The following is a 24,176-nucleotide window of genomic DNA, read 5'->3' as shown; positions in this document are numbered from 1 at the left end:
TTGCGAGATGCGTGCGCAGCCATTCGCGAGTTAAAATAACGCGCGTGAAATATATTCTCGAATTTATAAAAGGTAATCAGCGAAGAACGCGTACAAATTATTTTTTTTTAATGATATAATAATTATTTATTATTTAATTATGTACTACTCAATGCGATAAAGTATATCTTGTTTATTGTTATTTTATTGACGTTGTTGTTGTTTGAATTTCATTGTGCATTATTCGCGTACACCTCTTAAATAATAAATCCAACTGATGTGGGAAACCCTGGGATCCGTGCAATATACAGAAAGCTTTCCGGTTATTGGATAACTGTTATCTTCCGGTTTTCCGTTTGATATGTCTTTTAGACAAACAATGATAGCAACCACCTTGCAATATTAATTTATAATATAATTCATATTATAACCTGGTATTATTATATTAAATTGACAAATAATTTTTCTTTTTACAAATAATAAGTTCTTTATCATTAAACATTTAAACATAAATAAGATGGACAAATATTTCAGAAGTTATCATTGAAAGAAATAATAATAGACATAAAAATCTGTGAAATATTACCTGTTTCTGTTTAATTTTGTCCAATGACGTTGCTGTTGTGAAAGCTTCAGGATTATCTAAGATAAGCTCGAAAGATTTGTCTTCTCTAAATATATTCTTGAATGGTATAGAAGCTGGTGCATCGGCAGTGATTTTATATGGTCCTCGAGGTTTCGGTAACGAGTACGTGCCAACGAGAGGAAATCTGTATATAAATAATTTCTTTAAGACGATTACATCTCGTATATTTAATTTATGACATTTTAATTTTGCGTCAGCTTAAGACTGTCTTGTTATTAAATACAGAATTAAAATGTAAAGACAAGCTTAAAAATTATTAATTACGAATTATCTTGAATATTAATTACTCAAATTCGCCGGCAATCTGGGACGTGGCTGTCAAAGTAGCAAAAACATTGTCGATGTCATAGGGCTCATAAGTTACATCGAATGATGCGCTCTTCAACATCGGCACCTCAACATCTTTCGGAGTCGTAAAACATTCGTTATTCACCTAGAATGAGAATCTTCTGTTGACTGTGTCATGACCATTCATAAAAAATGAAATGTTTTATGCTTACCTTAATAGCGAACACCACAGTCTTCCGGGCGTGATTGCTTATGGTCAGGGAGAACGTGGTGGAATCACCGAGCCTCGCGACAACATGTGTCGTCTTTTCTGCAGATGCCGGCGTTGCTCGTAATCGCAATTCGTAGGGAAATAATCCGAGTTCTTCACAGTTAACATTCAAGTCTATCGCGGATTCTTCAGCAGGGTGTAAAGGACGATACTCGATAGCGACGGTTTCCTGTTGTATTAATAGCGGCATCATTGATATTTTGTTGATTGCTACTATATTTATTCCATTTATAAATTGCAAATATAATCTTTTTATTTATTAAAATGTATTACTGATATGTAAAATTTGCAACACATTAGAAAACTCGGCTACTAACGCTGCATAAAGGCGCCACGAGTTTTGGAACATCGTGAATTGTGATGCAGGGATGATGACATTCTGCTGTGTATGTTATGTACTCCTTAAGTGGATTATCGAGTTTTAAAACATGGCATATTGGAGATCGTACCGTAGTGATTAATTTGATCGATTCGATTTTTTGGGGTCTTGTAATATCGTATTGTAATTCGTAAAATTGATATTCGCCCTCTTCGTTGGTGAATGTTACCTGTGTACACGCATAATTTTGCAAAATATAATTCGACACAACGGAAACAAAATAAATTAAAAATAATTATAAAATTGCATTTCATCTATGTTTCGTTAAAAATTGCGAAAATAATTTTTATGTTTTTTGATAATGATTTACTTTAAAGTTATATTTTGATGTTTTGTAAGAGTGAAATTCTGCACGATAATCTCGCTGGCTATTCGCCGGCACGTCTATTTTACTATTACCAATAAAAGTGAATACTTCGATATTCTGAAAAAAAAATAAATTAAAGAAATATTAATTTTATAATAATATGATTTTATAACGTTTTAAATTTTTCGGAAAATTATTAAACCTCTTTATCGTTTATATTCTCAATTTTGCATTCGAATCGTTGCTGCCTATTCAACCAATTGTATACAGGTAACAATTCAGTATATTTTGTCTTTGCGGGAAACTGACGTGTAATCCTTTGGAGAACTTGTGGAGCTAAACTCAGCCCATGAAGACAATACACCAAAGGTGCTTTATCATTTGGCAACTTTAGAAGCAACGTACCCTGAGATAGTTTACAGAAATATCATGATTGTCGACTTGTTGCTCTTACGTAGAATTACAAAGCTATTATATATTATTGTGCAATTATCAGAATTATATAATTATTTTTTGTCTCTTTCTTTACTTTGTGAGGGTTGCTTTCATTGTTCATGACTAAAGGGGCATAGCCGACCATGCAGGCAATAGATCTTTTCGAAGGAACGTGTAAAACTTCGTCGGTAAAAAAATAATCTCCGGTGATCTTCGGTTTCAATTTCCAAAGAGACGCGGTGTCATTTTCGATGTTTAGAGATGTCATTGTTTTTTCGCGGACGCGACACGAAAAGAATAGAGTATCAACTGGGTCAGGTAGCTTACAACTAGTTCCAGTAATTCTTACACTGAGGTCTGCATATTTTTCAATCTCAAGCGTTGCCTAAAAGCAAAATAAAATATTCTTTTTTTTCGAACACTGTATCTCATTGCAAAGAATCTAACTTTTTACATGATTTTAAAAGTTTTAATAATCTTTTATACGTTATTAAAATTAATATTAGATTTAATATAAAAATTAAAAATTTTTTAAATAATAATTAGCATTTTACGTTTAGTTTATTAAAAAACTATTATTATAAAATAACTTTTAAAATAATATTTAAAGTATAAACGAAGTTTCGAATATATCAAACATAGATACAAGAGATATTTCTTTCTCAACTACAAAGTGGAAAAGTTATTTTGAAAAGTTAAATGTGCTGAAGAAATACGATAGAGATATATGAAAGGTATACTGTATTGCGTAATAAGCCACTTTTGTTTTTGGTATATATTGCACAAAAGATACGAGAGAGTCTCGATCCTTCGAAGATCGAGTATTTGTGTGTACAAGTACAAAGAAGTTGTGTATGCTCACATCGCCCTCAATCAAATTGTCATGCCGAGTAGGTTGGAAACTGACATCGAAATTGACGTTCATGCCAGGAGAGCAATAACCGGTCGCAGGAGTAATGCTAAAATCTCGAGGCAATTTCGATGTGTTCCACTTGAATCTAGGAATTGATAAATCATACATCAGCATACGACATTAATAAATGTAAAAAAAATTAATCTTTATCTCTCATTAAACTAATGAAAATTATATAAAATAAATACCTTTTCGTAAAATACATGAATGAATAAAACCGTATAAAAAGTAAAATTTGTTTAAATCATTTGCTGAAAAAAATATAAATTTTTTTTTTAAATTAAATCGAAAAAATTAATGTTTAAATATATATTTTTTAAACATATTTCTTTTAATTTCTTAAATGATATAAAGTTATTAATTTCTTAAATTATATAAAATCTTGCATTATTTAATTATATGTTATATAATTAATGATAACTAGCACCAACCTGGCACCAACGTCTCCCGTGTTCAATAAAATTATTTTTGTCTTGCTGAGGCAATCTTGAACTACTACACCAAAAGGAACGTGGGTTCTGTTCAGACGAAATTCCGGTCCTATACAGCTTCCGCGTAAAATAAATAATGGTTGAATTGTGGAATTAATTAGAAAAGCCATTTTAGCGACGAAAGGACGCATTCTGCGTGTAGATTTGTATTTTACGACAATATTCGAGATCTTCGCCGGTTGAAGTATAATTGATTCTGCCGGCTCAATCTCCAGAACTTCAGACAGATTGGCTTCTGTCTGAAGAGCTAAATCAAATGTATGCGAACGTTTCGTTTCAGAAATTGATGCCAGAGTGTAATCTATTTTGGAATTTTCCTGATCGATCTTCTCCGGATAAATCTGAATTTGTTTGCAAAATCGATCATATCCAGATAGATTTTTTATGAGATCGAATTTTATCTCAAGCGGAGCACGTCCGTCGTTGATCACTGGCACTTTTCTGCTTATCATTTTGTTAATTGGTAAATTACCAAGATCCACTAATTTATCGCGCGGATTTACCAAACGAATCTGTGATTAGATTAATTATAATTATGCAAAAAGAAAATTTAAAGTAAATTGCATTGATTGTAATAAATATTTAAAATTACAATTAACAAATATCATAAGCTGCACACATATTTATCATATACCTTATATATAATTCCTTCGCCAGTTATAGTAATTTTTTTTTCGATTGTCGAATTGATTATAAAATGCAGATTATCGCGATAGTATATTTGTTCCAGAGGTCGAAATGTTATCGGAATAATAATACTTGACCCAGCGATTAATGTCTCTGAAAGAGCGTTTAAGTTTACGGAAATATGTGGTTTCTCCTCAAATTTGCACTCCAATCTGAGAAAATTGATCATTTTGTTTATTAATCTTTTCATATTCAGTAAATGAATAAATTGACTTACATATATGGAACATCATCTAAATTCGTAATGCGTAAATCAACGTGATACGGAGCTGCAGTAGTATCTCGAATGTAGCAGGGCCCAAAATCATAATGATTAAAACTGAACTGCAAAACTGGTTTATTTGCCGTTGCTTTTAAGATTATTCGATATATCGGTCCTCTGGAAATCTAAATAAAAAAAAGAGAAGTTTGCAAAGCCTCTATTTATGTCTTTTACAGACATCTAAACAAGATTAGTACCTTTAAGAGGATAAGATGATTTTTTATCACTGTCTTTTGTAATGCTGTAACAATGAGAGAACAATTAGATCGCGATTCGCTAAGCACACGATCTTGCTTTTGAGATGTCTCAATCGTGTACATATTTCTGCTAATTATTTCTGGTGTCATGCCGAGATCCCAAGAATAATAAAGCGCCATTTCGCTCGAGTTTGTTATTTCAAATGTGATAGTGGCAGGTGTTCTTAGCATTAACTAAAAATTAAAAATCCTTAATGTATACTACAATATCTTTTATATCTTTTAATTTTTCTTAAAACAACTTATATATGCGATTACTTTTCCGTAGTGAATGATATTTTCTTTATCTTGATCTAGTTGCATTGTCTGGCCATTCTGATCGACGTATGTAACCGAAACGATAATATCATACGTTATTGCTGTGATCTTTATAATCAGCGGTACTTTCATTCTTTTTACATTACATTTTACAGAAAATTGAAATTCGCCAACAAGTGTAGGATGATACTCGATCCTAAGTAATAAGAAATATCAAACTAAGAAAAACTGTCTGAAAAACTTATACAGAACTGTTATTTTTCTTTTGTTTACCAAAATATCTGTTCGCCTTTTGCCTGTAAAATGCCATTCATAGGCGTCATTTTTAAATACTGAAGACGTCCTTCAGAATATAAAGAATTCCGCACGATCTGGAAGGGAATTTGAAATTCTTCGTTGTTAATTACGCTTACTGATTCTCGCACATTGATGCCTATAGAAAACAGATTAGTGTATAAAAATGATGCAAAATTTTTATAATCTATATTTTTTTACAAGTGTTTTTATCTAACCCAGTACGGTTGGTCTCATTTTCAGATGCGCGAGTGGACAGCATACTGATGGTTCTCTGACAGTCGCAACGAACAGAAAGAGACATTCCAGATTGTATTTTTCAACACGGAACAACCAGAAGGATTCGAAGATACCGATATCTTCCGCGAAGAAGGTAAATGCGAAATCGACTTGTTTTCCTCGCTCAGCGATTCCTTCCAGAAGTGCACAATGAAATTTCGAGATCTCGCCTTCGACGTGACGAGTTTGATCTTTCCAGACGAAATAATAATCGTCCGATGTTGGATTTATCATCCGGAAATTTCTGAAATTAACGTATTTATGTTCGTGCATCACACAATTGTTATTATCATATCTTTTAATATTTACTTCGTGTGAGATCCGCCAATTCCGATCACATCGAGTTCGATCACTCTTGTGCCTTCTGGAAGAGAATTACCATTCGGTTGATAATCGATGGGTCCTGGCAGTTTTGCGTCGCGTTTATCACCGGACAAATAGTCGCTTTCTGGTATGTCAAAGTGGCAATATGGTAACAAACTTCTTCCCACGATAGGAATAACCAATTCTGACAGATTCGGGTCGAGATTCTCCATTCTGTTGTATTATAAATTTATGAACACAATAAATCTAGCAGCTTATTTTATTCCGATTTTTAATATCACCTTTTTTTTATTAACATTTCTATTTGATAGAGACAGAAATACCTGACATCAGTTGCACGCTGTTCCATATGTATTTATTAAATAATTGTGTGTTATAAATTTTATTTATAATAAGAAAAATCTGAGCATGTAAATAAAATAAGATATTTGAATTAAATTAAATTGATTGAATGAGTCGTGATTGCAATCGTACTTGCACACGAGATACGCTTTGTAGTCGAATACATCCATAGGAGAAAATCGTAAGACGCATTCCATGGATTCACCCGGTGGTAAAATTCCCTTCTCGGGATAGATTCCAAATGGCAGATCGTCGCTTTCCAACCAACTGTCACTACTTCGCTCTGTCAATGCAGCGCTGCTGCTGAAGAGATCAGATGGACCGCAGTGGCGAATTGGTTTTACTTCAATGAGGTTCTCTGTGAATATTTTTTTATATTTGCATTGTGAATATGTTTTCTACATTCTCCTTTTTTAAAATAAATCAGCATTGGAATTGAATTACCTCGAGATGATAGGAGTTGTCGACAATTCGATTTAACGTTCTTATCAATCTCCATCGTCAGGCAACTTAGATTGTGTCGTTGTTCATGAGTCGTGTACATTAATGAGATAGTTTTAGATCGAATATCATTTCTTCGTGATCTTGGCGTGGATCGCGAATAATTCGCGGCCGATTTCACCGGATATTGCTCATCCATATTTATTTGCCATGTGTAGTCAATCTCAACGAGGCCGGTATTCAAAAAAATAAATGTGTGCTCGCTTGTCTATCAGTAGAAAAATTACGATTCAGTCATGATTTAGTTAGGAATTATAAAAATTTAATTTATAAACGCGTTTTTTACACTAATGCGATATATTCTATATGCATTTTTAAAAGGAACGCAATAATGTCTTGTAAATAATAATCCAACATTTTAAAATAAAATTAGACACATTATTGGATATTTTTTTAAATAACAAAGTTTACATATTCTTGAATAATTTTATAGAATTGATATACTACTTGATAAAAATGAATATCGCAAATAAAATTGAAAATAGATTATATTAATAAGCTTTTAAAAATATCTTATTGATATAATATTTTTGAAAGCTTGTTTGTTCTTTTATTTTAAATTTAATAAAAAAAGAGAATATGCTCAGACAAATGGTGTAAGTTTATATAAATATATATTACATATATGTACAATTTATTGCATTATATTTGAGAATTTTTACGCGCTTATATCGCGATAATTGGAATAATTCCGCGGATGATCGAAGCAGACCGAGCAAAACCGAACATAAACGAACGTGTTGAGCTTCGTATCAAAAGTGTGTGGTAAGTCGCTCTGTAATTTTCGCATCTTTTATCCGTGAAAAGTGAATTTCGCATATAAATAAAGGTTTGAAACGTTATATAAACTAACAGCTAACAATTATCGAATAAATTTAGAGTGTTGAAATCAATAGTTATGTCCCCGTTTGATATTAAATCCGCGGTCGGAAGATTCGTCATTCGGAATACGGAGTCAAGATAACTGCGCATGCGCCGCGCTGCCGCGCCGTGCCGCGGCGCGCTGCGCCGTGGATATGTATTGCGCACTTCGAACGCGTCGGTCGAGCGTCGGTCGAGTCTCGAGCTTCGAGTAAGTAAATAAAGCAACGCGTGTTTATTCAGTCTTCTTGTTGATACGACCGGATAAGAATACTTTTCTCCAACATTCCGTTCATGATTTCAATAAACATATTGTGAATTATAGTACACTACGTCGCGGAAATTATCTTTCGTTCGCGCTGAATCGAACAGAATCGTTTTCAAGAATTATTTTTGCGGATGATTAGTTGTTAATTAAATAAAACAATATGCTACAGTTTATATATCGATTACGTGCTGGAAATCAATACAGCATTTTAATATTTACGACAAAACTGCGATCATTGTACGCGACAGCAATTCATAGCTTGGTCTTTTAGCGAGATAAAAGGCGGCCATGTTTGAATTTAATGCTGGAAAAACGCGGGAATGCTAGAAGTCGGGGGATTAAATTATCGTGTGATTATACATCTTTTCGTGATATCCAACATGCGTAGAAAAGATATCGAAACTCGATCGCGTTTGTTCGTACTTCGCTTAATTTAAATTTGGCTAAATGCTTTAAATTCCGCTAGAATATCGCTAGATGTCACGGCATCAATACGAAGTACACAAGTCGCATTCGCGAAAGTGCGGTATACAACAAAAGAGTGTTATCGAGAGTGCCAAGTAAAGTGTCGTTAATTGAACATAATTAGTTATTTTTGTTATCTGAACACGCGCGAGTGAGGAGATTCCAGCATGAGTTTGAAACAGCACCGTGATAATTCTGGACGGAGAGACAGAATAATCATCATGACAAGTGAGTTAATGAATTTATAGTTTGATGCGTTTAATAGTAGTAAATTAAATTTAATAATAAATTTGATATTTGATTATTATTGATTTGAAATAAATTAGATTATTTTATGAATAATTGTTTTATAAAAATGAAATAATAATGTTTACCTAGATATTTAATTTATTTTTATGCATTTACTAAAATTTAAAAAATAATGCATTTTATTGAATATTAAATTTTTAAATTAAATAGAAAATGTTTAAACAATTGAAAAGAGTGCATAGAACAATGAATAATATTGGAATAAAATTATATAATTTTGCAGACGCAGTTGTAAGCAGATAGTCGTGATTGGTGAGTGAATTTATTTCAGAGATTCAGACGCAATTGTAAGCAGATAGCCATGATTGGTGAGTGAATTTATTTCAGAGATTCAAGAGCTATTATTGATATTTTTAATTATCTTAAATAATTATCTAAATATGAGATTTAAGAAATGAGAAAAATGTAAACAAAATAAAATTAAATTATTATAAATGACACCAATGAGATTAAACAAGAAGTATTATATATTATATTAAAATAAATGAAAAAAATAAAAATATCAATTATTAGCCTATCGAATCTATTATTTTCTATAATTGCATGAAAACATTTTTCACATATTCATAATAATTTTTTTTGGTATTATTGCATTATTATTATTGCTTCTTGGCGTCTTTTTGTGTTTCGCATAATTTTTAAAATTTAAAGTGTAATATTGTATCTTAAGATATATTTTATAACGAATGTTTGCGACAATTAATATATAATTTAAAAGAAAAATCTTGAAAACCGTGAAAAACTTTCTCATTTATCATTCAAGAAATATTCAAAAAATATTATATATGTTACATTATATAATATTATATATATTACATTATATTATATTAGAAAATATTCATATATTATATCAATTTTAGTTAGTAAATAAAGGTCGGAATAATTCACTGCTGCGAAAATTCGATACTTTTTTTTTTTTTCATGCGCGCAAATAACAAACGAAATTGAATCGGATATGAAAGTAACAGCGAATACGGTCTATTTTATCGCTAGAATTTCATGACGTTTGTGTCATCTGTTCGCGGATGCACCATTTCAGAAAATCCCAGCGTTATAAACAAATATTTAAACTCAAAGCAAGCGAACGATTGCAAAATTATTTATAATTTCTATATTGCGCTTCAATTCAATGAAATAAACAGATGGATATTTCTATCGTAAAAAATCTGATAATTAAATTATATCATGAAATATAATAGATGAAATATAATAGATAGATTACTGCAAATTATAAATGAAAGAATTAAAAATTTGGAAAATTTGGAATATAAAGGTATGAAAACTTTGTAAAAATTTTTGGAAATTTCGAAAAAATATTTGGGAATTTATATATATAACAAATAAAAATATTTTTTGTCATATATCTTGAGATCTATTTAAATATAAATTATTTTTAATATAATATAGTTGATTACTGAAGAAATAATATAATTTGTTATAAATTTAATTTAAAATATAAAATAATTATAATTATAACTTGAATATAATTATAATCTGAATATTAATACATAACCTGAAACATTAGCGTATTTTTTAAATTAATTTCCTTAATGGGGCAAGAATATTTGGAGAAATCGATAGTTGCATTAAGTAACACTTGAATGCACTTTGTTGTGCCAGGTATAATTTCATGCTCAGGTTCATTAATGGGTTCAACTGCTTTTTTAGCCAAAGTTTCTACATTTGTTTCTTGCTCTTCGGTATTAGAATTTATTGTCACCCATCGCACTTCTGTTTCTCGATCATCCCAGGACGATTCTTTCGAAGGATCGGTAAATTCGATCCCACAAATCATACAATCAAGATTCATCTATAAATCATTGTTAAAAATAATTAGTTTATATATTTAATATGCAACAATATCAAATAAAGAATTGTAACTATCACCTCAATAAGAAATATAATATAAGTCTGATTTTTTAATAAAAATTTTATTCTAATTTTAAATTTTTTTCATAAAAATCCATTTATTTTTTATATGAAAATATAACTTTAATTAAATAATAGCAGATAATAGTTTATGTATTTTGAAGTATATTGATAATATAATTTTAATTGAGATTTTTATGTTAATATGCATATTTTTACTTAATTTTGAAAAAAATCTTTAAAAAAACTTTAAAAAATAAAAATGACAAAGTTGCGAAACTGCATATTGACTGGTAATTTGCAAAATGTAAACTTGATCATTTTATTACGTCGATGAAAATTGCTGGCTCTGAAGAAAGGAATGTTGCAACGATTTCCTTGCAAGTCAAAGGCTTGAGATGACCGATGGATGGAGTAAATACGACCTTAGAATGTGCACTCCATTGGAAGCGTAAATATCGATTTATTGATTTATTAATAATTTTGAAACTCTTTCTGTATATTTTATTAACAAAGCAACATCCGTAATCCAGCTTATAAGCCAATGAAACCGAGAGTGTTGTCGGTGTTAAAACTGTAAGATATATATTAGAAATATAAAGCATGAATAATGAAAAAAATATAAAAATTATCAGGAAAAAATTTAAAACGGATCGATAAAAATGATTATAAATTATATTATTATATAATACTAGATAGTATTTAATAATTATATAGTAATTTTTAAAAAACAGTAATAATTTCAAAGTTCTTGAAATTTGAAAATAACTTAAATAAAATAATAAATAATAATAAAATAATAATAAATAAATATTTTTCATAAAATTGCTACAAAATATAAAAGATAAGTAAAAAAAGGAAAAATATTTTTTAATATCAATTACCTCCTACAATACTATTTGATGATTTTCGTGATCTGGCATTAGATTCTTGCTTTTCATTGACAAAATTGTTCTTTATATTCGTGAGCTCTAATCCGTCCAAAACAATTAATTCTGCATATGCTTCGCTCTTTAAATCAATTATTAGATTTTCGTATGGATTATCAACAATAAAAAGTCGCACTTGACTTTCGAATTTGCCGATCTCTCGTGGAGTAAATTTTACTTTGAGCGAAATTGTTTCCTTGGGCATTAAATGAACTACGGCACATTGATTGTTTGACACTATAATTTAATGATTTAGTAAATTTATTTACGCGTGAAAATTATTTATATCATCTTAATAAATTTTATTGAATTCTAAATATATCGAAATATATCCGTCCTTAATACTTATAAAAATATTTTTATATAAAAGAGATTCGTTATTTTTTAAATTACTTTCAATTTATAAAGAAAAATTAAACTAACAATCAATTTTATAATTCCAACTTGACATGTTTTGTATACTCTCGCAAGTATTGAGAGAGAAAAAGAAATTTGGATCCTCATAAATTTCGACAATCACTTTTGCTGGTATCACGCCGACGTTTTGAAATACAAATTTTCTTTCATTAGAATCATCTATTAGTGTACGACCAAAATTTAAAATAATTCGTTCTCGTTTTCCACTTGGTGGCTCGACAATTGTCACTTCTGGCACACATGTTTGCCCAACTAATTTAACAGAAAACTTCTCATCTTTTAAGTGTGGAGGAAGTTCGACTTCTATCTCGAAGGCTGCATAATATGCCTATAATTGTAATTATAACGTGGAACACAAAATAATTAAGTTAAAAAACACATTTTCTGATTTTATTTAATTTTGTTTGACTAATATAAATGCAAATTATTATAAAAATATTCTTTATAATTATTAGAATTTGTAATACTGAATTGTGTTACTCTACACTTATTGTTCAGTGAATCTCTCCAAAAACTCATTTCTTGTAATATTAAATAATTGAAAGGAATGGACTCTGTTAGATTTTGATTTGGAAACAAAATAACGTTACCTCTATAAGCGTTGGACTGAATGAAATTGCGAACCTCTTGTGACTCATCGGCGGAATACGTTCTCTTTCAGGTGTCAGAATGAATGTGTCAGATTTCATAGTTTCCGATGTAAATGAATTTGCGAATAGAGTCAGTTCCACGTCGGCAGGTATTATGTTTCGATTGTAAAGTATGAAATACGTCGTATGGGTGTGAAATACGCTGACGTAACGAAAATACAAGCATTTCTCTTGACGCACAAATACAGTATGTGCATCATTCTAGTAAAATAAAGAACAATCATTAAATCTTATTTTGGTTTAAAGTATAAATATGACATAGATTTTTGAAGGAATTAATTACTATTGGACAAATAAAATTTTCAATGCGATCCACAATATGATTTTCCTGGAATATTGCATCAAGATCATGAAGATCGATACTGGGTATGCAGGAATTAACAGATAGTTTTATTAATTTGCCATTTCTATCTTCGGGAACGCTATCGGGTACGAGAATTATTATATCTTCGTCTTGAAAGCCTACGAATTCCGGATAGCATTCGATTGTCACTGTATCGATCTCGCCGGATTGAAGGTTTCCTTCGGTTTTTGTTACAGTAAAAGGACCAATTTTTAACGTAGTAAAAAATTCTTGCGCTTCTCTAAAGAATAATTAAATATTTTTAAATTGAAATAAATTTAATTGTTTTATTTATAATCGCTTCATTTATGATTACGTTATTTTTTAGAATTAAAATTAGACTAAATTTAATTAAATAATAAGATTAATAATAAGATTAATTAAATAAGATAAATAATAAGATTAATTTATTCCGTCCGGTAAATCAGGATTTTTATTATAAATATACCTATCGTTTGATTTTTCGATTCGTGATTTATCTGTTTTTTCTGTTGACAAATCTGCCAATTTATCAAGATTCTTTTTGATTGCATTTCCTGTTTTAATTTCTGTCATATATCCAGTAGATGCATGTTTAATAGGTGCTGTTTTAATGGAATAATGAAGAGGAAATTGTCCAATATTTTCCACATTTAGATACATTGTTTTTTTTGTGCATATGGCAAGTGAGGCAAAATTTATCTTATGGGGATAAACGCGAAATCTTGAAAGATAATAAATATAACTTCAAACATTTATTAGATTTTTATTAGAATTTATTAAGAAGAAGAAATACGGAAAAACATTTTTAAATAATAATATAATATTTAATTAATTTTTAGGATTTTAAAAGATAAATTATAGTAAGAAATTTTTTTTATATTGATTTTGAAGTATGTTAATTAGTTTTTAATAATATTTTACCTAGTGTAATATGCAACTACAGAAACTGTGAGAGGAAATTTAGCAATTACAGCAGCTTCTTTATTTACATCAAAAAGGTGACATCGGAGTATCGGGCATTCTTTTAGAGTCATTTCATTTTTTGGTATAAAAGTTATCTACAATTAAATAACATTTTATTTTAATTAAATTAAAACTTAACATATATTTAATTACATAAGGATATGTTACATTTGCTTGTATTATTTTTTATAAATTATTTATTTCAATACATTAAAAAGGTAGAAATAAGAGATAAAATTATTTAAATTCATTTTCTTATAGTATATGTGCAAAAAGAAAAATATACTTGTATAGTAGTTTCTTTTTTTGGTTGAATAATATCCGAAACAGGATTAATTTTTATATCCTCATTCAATTTTATTGACAAATTTGACACAAATTTAGCTAACTTGTTTTGCTCTTCCACAAGTATGCTAATAATTTAAAAGTAAATTATTAATTTTATTAATATAATATATATATTAATAATATATTATAAATCTATAATCTATTAAAAGAATTAATAAAAGAACATTTTGCAATTTAAGAAAATGCTGATGTTAAAATTTTGTTGATAGCATCTTGATGTGATATAAAAGCTCGTTGTATATATTTTTTTACTTACACATATTTAATTTCATGATTTCCCCGATTGCTTATTGAAAAATTTGCACTCGTGGGAAAACCAACTTTTACGCATTTTAAGTCAATTGGATTTGCGTGATTGATGTCAACAGCAACGTCGTACGTTTCGCCAGATAAAGTAAGAGTTTCCGTAAAAATAGGTTCCGCATCGTCTTCGTGAAAGAAAGCTTTGAAAATCAAACTTCCCTCGATTATTCCGATCTAAGCCAAAAATCTAACTTTTAAACATTCTATATTTGTGCTATTTAATTTAAAAATATTCAAATAGTTGTTTTTGTATAAAAAAAGTCACATAAACAGTTCAACAAATAAAATTTAAATACTGACACTTTTACTCAAACATATTTCTTATTGTATATTTAAAATAGATTTAATTTGACTTTTTACTTTGCTGGCATGATAACAGAATTCAATCTGTTGATCACTTTGTGCTTTGACAATTCCCTTTATCGGTGTAATCGAGATTTGAGGATCTAACGGTTTATCAAGAACTAAATACCAAAATATATCTATTGGAGATTTATTCTGGATGAGACATGTAAGCAAACTTTTTCTATACAAAAGCACTTGACCAAAAGCTAATTGTTTGTTCTCTAATTTTATATCCAATTTCGAGCCATTGCATTGAAGCTGAAACATCTTTCTTAATAATATCTGTATCTATTTTATATAATATATTATATTTTACATAATTTCTTAATTTGTTCTTTTTATCTAATTACCTTGATTATATCAATATGGGGATTATTAGTAATACATATGTATAACTTATCGGTAAATGAACCAAGCTTTGTAAGGCCTGCTGATATTTTTAACAATTCACACTGTCCAGCCTATAAATTATATAGTAAATAATAATTTATTATTAAATAATAATAATAATTTAATTAAATTAATCAATTTTAATTCAATTAATAATAATAATTTATTATTATATGCATATCTTAAAAATATTAAAAATATTATACCTGAATGAAAAGTTTCTCTGGTTTTATAATAAAAATATCCGGATTATTTTCTTGAAGAGAGAAAAATACCTCTGCATCAACTTGAGAAATATTACAGAACTTAAATTCCGTTTCACGACGATGATCACTATTTGTAAAAATTATTCAGCTATAATAAATTATATTAATGATATAACATGTCAAATCAAACCTTTTATCTATTCCAAACACCAATAACGATCCAAAATCATAGATACCAGTATCAGAAAAATATGTAGGATCAATTATATCATCGATTTTCGTTTTTTCAACCTGAAAGATATTTGATTAATTTTATAAAATTTTTGTAAAAAGTAGAAATGAAGAAATCTTGAATATAAATAAAATGATTTATAAAGTTGTTTAATGTTAGATTATAAAGTATTAAAGTGTTATTACCTTCGAAAAAATAGTATTATGATTCATATCCAATCTCGGAATATCTGCGATACCATAAATATTAATATCATAAGTGATATCATTACCGTCGATGATAGATAATGCATATGTTTGTCGGTGAATTCCTATTTCTTCGGGTTGATATCGAATCTTGAATCTTTGAATTTCATTAGGTTGTAAAACCCATCGCGGTTTTAATATTTTCTCAAAAATTATATCAATATCAGATGCAGTATCTCTACTTTCTATCGTAGATGAATTTAATGATATTGTTGATGAATCTTTATTTTCACTAATGATATGCTTTTTATATTTTGCGTTTTTGTTATTTTCTTGATTAATATTTACATTACTGTATAAAACATTGGTCTCCATAATTATAGAGTTGGACAGTGTAGATAATGATACAATTTGAAAAACTCCTATTTAATAATAAAACTGTGATTAATGATTTTTTTACAAGAAATAAATAAAAGTGTATTAATAATATACTTGCCATTACTCATAATATCTCGTTTTTTTATGCCTCGTGGTTTAAGAATATAATATTTCTTTGGTTCAAGATCCAATTTTGGTACAATTTTAGCAGCTAGTATTAAATATTATTATTTAATATTTGTTATATTTTTAGCTATAAAGATTTATTTAAAAAAAATTATCTAATAAGATAAATGCATTGCTTACGAAGAGCTTTTTTAGCTAAGCTATTTTTGCTCATTTGATTTACTACTATGTCATACATTACTCGATTCCATGGATCAGAGGCATTTATATACCAAATATGAAATCCATTTGTATAAGTCTGTTAAAATAATTATATGGGTATAATATCAAAGTTTGCAATAAATTGTTTATTATATTCTCACATAAACACAATTTTGCATATATGAAAGTATGAGTGATAGGATGAGTATATGAAATACTATTATGTAAAGAATATAGAGTTATTTTTCTACTTGAAAATTTTATACAAACATTTTCTTATTTGAAACCAATATGTTATACGTTACCTCTTCACTGACATCAGAACTTTTATCTTTTGGTTCATCAGTCTTCGAATTTTTACTTTTTAATGCATTCTAAAGATAATAATAATTTAAAAATTATGATAAATATTTGTAAATATTATAAGAAAAATTAGATATGTGTGGATATTTACTTTTCTAAGAGGATCCCAATTTTTTATAATATTTTCTATAGCCGAAAGATCGCTATAATAATCCTTCATGGCCTTGGCTACATATTCCGATTCTTTTGACATTCCTAAGATTATATACAAAATTACAAATAAAATTATAATTTTATTTTTCAACAAATTACTTGCTCAATATTTTGTTTTACTCTACATCTTATTTAGGACTTACTTTCGAATTCTTTATGATCTAAAATTTCTTTTTTATTCGTGGATGTTTTAAAAGTTAAGGATTTTTCTTCTCGATTATTAATTTGTTCATTGTTTATTCTTTTATTTACTTTTTGAATGGTTGGTATATTAGATGTTTGCTGAGAAAGTTTCTATAAAATATACATTAATAAGGAGAACTTGAATATTACGAATATAATTATATTTGCATAAAAAAAACAAAATAAAAAATAAAATTACAAAATTTTTATTGATAAAATTGGTAAGAAAGGATAAAAGATTATATATTTTTATATAAATTTTTAATGAAAATATATGTGTAGAATATATATTTTTAAAGTTAATACGTTTTGAAGTATAATAAACATTAATTAAAGTTAATACGTTTCTGTTTTTCAATGCTGTCATTTGTTGTATAAATTGCATTTTTCTTTGCAGTGCTTCTTGTTTCTTTATTGGTAAAGTAGCTTTCAAATAAAATTCTTTATCATCTTCTGTAAGTAGCTCATATTCTGATAATGACATCTCATCAATTTCCTGAATTTTCTTAGCAACTTCATCAGCTAGTTTTCTTGCTACATACATACAGACACACACACACACACACACACACACACACACACACACACACACACACACACACAGTTAATGTTAAAATTTAATTTTCTTACAATATAGTATATCTAATTCAATATACTATAATAATTACTATTAGTAAATAGTATAATTTACTTTTTAAATCTTGCAATTTCTTCATTTTTCGAGTATAAATATCCATTGAATTCATAAATGTTACAAACAATGAATATTCTACATATCCAATTATATCAAGTAGTTTGAGCAGCGTGGTAATGCAGCTTTTGAAAAAAATATTATTTAAAGTCTGCAGTACAAAGCCGCTTGTAAATTCTGATGATGACAATCTGTTTGTTAAAAATAACAAACAAAAAGAATATATAAGTCTTAAATCCAATTTAATTTAAATAATTCAAGATTATATTTGATATCTTAAATTATTTATAATATTAATTAAATTATTTTTAATATAAAAATATTTATAATGAAAAATAAACAGAAATTAAGAAATAAAATTAAGAAATTAATTAATAAACAGTAACTAAATTTAAACTAATTTAAATTATTTAAATATTTGTACATGTATGCTAAATAATATTACCTTTCTCTAAGAATTTTGCTTAATAAATCAATTTCAATCCCGAGGAAGGTGTCTTGATTTTTTTCATTGATTTTTGATTCAATTGTCGTGTAATGTTGAAAAATTCTTTGTATTAGTAAAATTGTCTGGATTTTACATTCGTAGAGGCTTATAGGATCTAAAAATTTCAAGTCTTGCTCTCTTGGAATCTTCGCAAATTCCATTTCAAATGGAATTATTGATTCCTGTAATGAAGCCTCACTTTCGGAATGTTCTTCGATTTTTGTCGTCGTTTCAGAATCGAGTTTAGTTATTTTTGGTGATTTTGATTGTTTAGACTTTTTTTTTGTGTCATGATCATGTTCCGTGATTTCGGTATCGGTTTTTTTTGCTGCCGATAGTTTAGTTTTCAAAGCGTCTCTGAGATGAAAAATAAATCTAAAATCTCTTAATTCTGTTTTTGTTGATTAAGATTTTTTGAGCTCTTTTTTTTTAAGAGAAAATGTTTTCTAAAATATTTATTAAAAAATATCTGAATTTTTCTTAATTTTATAGTTACTTATGTTTCTCGAACGCTAGCAAATATTCCTGATAAGCGTCGTCGACAATCTGCCGCAACTTGATTGAAATCCAATTGTCACCAAGAGCGATGCCTTCGATAATTACATTATCTATGCATAATAATGGCACTTGCAATACTTTAGCGCTTCTACATGCGGTTTCTTGATATTCTAGAATAATATAAATTAGTATAAATAATATAAATAGTTTCTTTACATATTTACACATTAAACGTAAAATTACCAGTGAACGGCGCGCCATGAAAAATAATGCAAACTTTCTTGGCTGGTTGCAAAGGATCAAACTCCGCAGTTGACTTTGTTTCAAGATTATTATACAGGTCCTTTACAGGATCTTTCATTTTCTCATGAAAACTGGGATCTTTATGTAGAATCTCTATGTAGCCTTAGAAATGAAAGCAGAGATACAATACAACTATACTTTCATAAAAGAAATAACAATAAAAATTGCATTGTAATAATTTTTATTGTAAAGTGACTCACATAAGAGAAGATTGTGAAGTTCTTCAGGATTGCTTGTTGGTAATATTGGAGGTTCGCGAGGAAAGTCGAGTTCGCTAAGAACTGACATGGATGAGCAATCTCTTTTTGTAGTATCCGTAGAAGAGGATGAATAACCGGTTTTCTTCCGTTTCCCTTTATCAACGTTAAAATCTTTCTGTAGATCCATTTTCGATCTTCGCCGAGTTGGAGATTGTTGAACAAATAATCTCGACGTACTAGACGACTTTCTTCTTCTTCTTCGTATTCTATTTTTATGTTCTACGTTTAAAGATTTGTCGTCATCTATTCAGACATTAATTATACGTTGTATATATTATATGATTTGTGCATTAAAATCTTATTTAAATACAAATAGCTACAACAGCAATTATTAATTTAGAAAAATGTTTTTCCGTAATATGATAAAGATTGTAACTCGGAAAAGGAGGCTTATTTTCAAGTACTTTTAATACATACCGTTTAGCGTGATGGCACTCCTTCCCTTGATTGCTTCCGCCGACAAAGCGTATGTCATTTCGCTTATGAGGCTATTATAGAATTCCATTAAAGACGACGGTATTCTCTCTTCGAGTTTTCGAGGTGGTAATAGGATTTCTTTAACTCCGTAGTAACGAGTCAGTGCTTCGGCAATTCGTTCCTCCTCTAGAAAAAGACTGTGACGCGTCGGTTTATTCAGTAAAGTACATTCCGCATCATTTCACCTATCACTTTTGCTTTCAAGCTAATTGCAAAATGAGAAAATAGCCATGTTTTTTTAGGCCAATTTTCACAAAGACGCAAAATTGTTTTTATGTCTTCCGTTGTTTTATACTTCCGTCTAATCTGATTGATTTCTATTAATTAATTAATTATAAAATATTGATTACCTGTCCAGATGATGCCAGAAAAATTCTACAGGGTAGTTACAAGTATTTTCGATCGTGAACACTTTCTCCCGTACTTCGGTAAAAAGTATTGTAGGTGAAAAATTAATGTCGAAGTCGCGTATTTGTAGTTTATGTTCAACTCCACGACCAAGCAACGTTATCACTTGCGTTTCGAGTCCCGTTTTAACAACAATATTTAGACTCGCTTTTACGCGACACTAAATAATCGATAATTATTTGATTATATAAGTATATGTAACAGCATATAGAAAGAGGAATTATACCGTTTTATGCGGTTTGAAATAGACATTAATGATCTCTGAACAACCGGGCAAAAGAAAATTAGATTTATAATTCAGATAAAATGGGCAATTTTCTTGTTTTTTATGAATAGTCGATATTTTTGCTTCCCAATAACAATCAATGAAACCTCTAAAAATTAAAAAATGTTTAATATTTATTTGTATTTTGATACATAAATTTCAATAAAAATATATTACTCGTTTTTTATTAAAATGTTCATCATTAAACATTCTCCTACGATAACATTTTGAAAGTCTAATAATTTCATGTTAACAGTCACGAATGGATAAGTAATGATGCCTTTTATAATTATGGGAATAGTAGAACCATGAGATACCTATACAATCAAAACTTTATAATTTAATATAAAGTTATAAATTATTAAAGTTATAAATTATTAATATTTAAATATATATAAATTATTAATATTTAAATATTTGAGTGTTTTATATACTACATTTATAAAATATGTTTAACTTTTATAATTAAGTAGTAATAAATTATATCATCATAATACGTATATATACATTCATAAATTTTTTACTAAAGTTCAGTTAATTTTATTTAAATAGTAAAATTAAGTTTACTTCTAAATAAATTGTATGTTGTTCTTTTGTGCTTCTTTTAATATACTTAGCCGCTGTGGGTTGCCACGTAATAGTCAGAGACATAGTTTTTCCGACAGTTAATCTTGTCTTCTCAAATTGTATAAGAATACCAGCATTCTCAAGTTGCTTTGTTTCTAACTTTTTTATTGCAATATTAACATTCCAAGGTCCATAATTAATAATCGTTGTTGAATAACACATTTTAAAATCAATTGCAATATAACCCATGTCTGAAAATATTTGTTACGCTATTATTTTACAAATATTATCAATTATGTTTTGTAATTATTTGAACATCAAATTGGTCCTAAAGTAATTAACTTATTATTTAATTAGAATTCAATTATTTAATTAGAAAGTAATCGATATTCTGCATAAACATGTACCTATAATGTATGTAGGAGTAAAAAGGAAAGGTATAACAGCATTCTTCTTGTGTGGAATAGGATGTTTTATTAAAACAGAAGAATTTTCTTCAATAAATTGAGTGGCTAGAAGTCTATCTATTGACATTTCAATGTCGATAATGCTAGGTATTATTTCTTCATGTGAAATTAAGTCCCATCCGTCATCTTAAAAATAATTAATGAAAATTATTTTTATTTAAATCAATTTTTTTCAATTATATCAATTATATCATTCATTATATCATAATCGAAGATCTAATTATGCTTCATTTTACTTAATAAAATCCTCTCATCCCATTCAGGCACTTGATGCTTTGATTTGTTATCTGTATCACATTGTGCTCTTATTTCTTGTTTTTTCTGTAATATGAGATATTAAAGAAACTTTTTACTATTTTGTATCAAATCAAAAGTACCATTGTGATATAGTCCGAAGTTAGTAATTGAATCGCCTGATATCCTAGTTCCACATAGTGTTGTTCAGAAATATCACGTGAAACGCAGAGATAAATTTGCGGGAAACTTGCAACCCCTTTCACAGTAATTATTAGCGGATCTACGTTAGCCACCTAAATAATTATAATGCAGAAATTATATTGTAATTTAAATTTGAATTGTATCTACGTTTTTATATAAAATATTTTTTAAAGTTATAATTTATGATAAAATATAAACAATAAAATTGTTTATTAGCATATTGCATTGTAACATACTTGCAACTCAAACTCTATTTCAAAAGCACCAAATAACATGGGTTGTAATTCGATCGTAATTTTCATTAATGATAAAGGATTTATAGATCCTTTATTTGGTTCAATTGTTAATACATTGACCGTAGAATCACTACAGTCTGCTTTAGATATTAAATTCCTCTTGTTTATCTTGTAATTCAGGAGTATTGTACTATGATTTTCCAAAGTAAAGCTTGACCGACACAATTTACCAAATAACTATAATATAGGTTGAATTACTAAACTAAATTGAATATTAATTTAATTTTAAGTAAAACAATAGATTGGATCATTATATTAAATATTCAAATAAATTATATTATTTTTTAATTTGGTATCTATTTTTTTCAAACTATTAAAATTAAGAGATAATTTACTTGTTGACCCAAATCAATGATTTGTTTGTCAACGGAATATCGAACAATGTCTGCACTGGCAAATACATTAACTATTTCAGTAGGTCCCTGAAGAATTTCACAAAGTGCAACAGCTTTGACCTGCATTGGTTCAAAACCATGGAAAATGAAGTGCACATATCGTGAAGAATATGGAACAAGAATACCTTCGTGTGGGATGATATCAAGTATCTAAATAAAAATTATTAACTGTATAGTTAGTTTTAAAAATATAAAATCATTTTTTTATTATAAAAAAGTAAAAACATGACTCAATATTATCTGAAAAGAATATTATTTTTAAATTCACTTTTCTTTAAAAAAAATGCTGTGTAAATGCTTAATGTATTAGTTTATCGCAACAATAGATCAGTATAATTTATAAATAACACGAAATTTATGATATACATATAATAAAAATTAATTTGATTTAAGATTTTGTTAGGCAAATACTAACATCATCAAGTAATTCTTTCGTAGGTGGCTTGAAATTGGGTTTTATTAGAGGAAAAATTTTTGGATCATCTAGATATTGTTGAGGTAACTCTGTTGTTGGCATAAAAGTATCTTTTAATTTTTCGAGCGTTTTGTCCAATATTTCTGAATGAGTTTCTAATAATAAATTCTCTGAATTTGAATCTTGTAGCTCTAAAAAGATATATACTTTTACATAAAAAATAAAAATTTTTTAAGTGAAATTTTTTTACTAATAAAATAATATTATTAAGAATTAATAATAATATATGGTAAACTTATATTAAAAGAATATTTAAATTATTGTAATATTAAATTACCTTTTATTAAGAAATATTTAATAATACATACCATATGATGTTGAAGTTGATAAATCTAAAGATTCACTATCGATTTCGTAAATTTCTAATTTTTTTTTTATTTCATGGGAATGGGTATTAAATTTGTAATTTTTTGAGTTAATTTGCAATTGTGAATGATTAGTGAAATTCTGTTAAAAAGTGTATACCGTTAATTATTCTAAATTATTGAAAATTATCAAAAATAATTTATAATAATGATTAATAAAATATTTATTTTCGTGTTTACATTTATATCTTGATGCAACTCAACACCAACATCATGTGTTTCACGATGAATTTCAATACTCTCTCCAGCCCACAAAAATTTATACGTTACAGGAATTGGTCCATTATTAGTCATCCTCAATGTTTCTTTAGTAGTTGAACCCGAAATACAGTTAATAATTAAATCTTTACAAAGTAATGTAATATTCGGAAAATTCACAGCACCTTTACATTGAATTTTGTC

General features: G+C 28.1%; 1 protein-coding gene and 1 long non-coding RNA gene across 2 annotated transcripts; one reads left to right on the top strand and one right to left on the bottom strand.

The window, feature by feature from the left end:
* Positions 1 to 200: 200 nt before the first annotated feature.
* Positions 201 to 10,756, bottom strand: LOC105429800 (axonemal central pair apparatus protein HYDIN). Its single transcript, XM_089072114.1, has 19 exons — positions 10,330 to 10,756; positions 6,857 to 7,121; positions 6,545 to 6,770; positions 6,056 to 6,283; positions 5,686 to 5,990; positions 5,447 to 5,606; positions 5,174 to 5,369; positions 4,856 to 5,089; positions 4,614 to 4,783; positions 4,344 to 4,548; positions 3,650 to 4,221; positions 3,168 to 3,303; positions 2,400 to 2,690; positions 2,073 to 2,276; positions 1,874 to 1,987; positions 1,126 to 1,353; positions 913 to 1,058; positions 566 to 749; positions 201 to 372 (listed from the first exon to the last, which is right to left on the bottom strand). Exons 1-19 carry the CDS (start codon positions 10,624 to 10,626, stop codon positions 220 to 222), a joined length of 4,314 nt encoding a protein of 1,437 aa, XP_088928240.1. The 5' UTR covers positions 10,627 to 10,756; the 3' UTR covers positions 201 to 219.
* On the top strand, positions 7,971 to 23,487 carry LOC148937566 (uncharacterized). Its single transcript, XR_016138219.1, has 3 exons — positions 7,971 to 8,735; positions 9,040 to 9,068; positions 22,955 to 23,487. It is a non-coding gene; the product is annotated as an uncharacterized LOC148937566 (long non-coding RNA).
* Positions 23,488 to 24,176: the final 689 nt, after the last annotated feature.

The sequence above is a fragment of the Pogonomyrmex barbatus genome, unplaced genomic scaffold (assembly GCF_055798465.1).
Source record: "Pogonomyrmex barbatus isolate J1 unplaced genomic scaffold, ASM5579846v1 scaffold13, whole genome shotgun sequence".
In the NCBI taxonomy this organism is placed as follows: domain Eukaryota; kingdom Metazoa; phylum Arthropoda; class Insecta; order Hymenoptera; family Formicidae; genus Pogonomyrmex; species Pogonomyrmex barbatus.
This window is presented reverse-complemented; position numbering and strand designations above follow the sequence as displayed.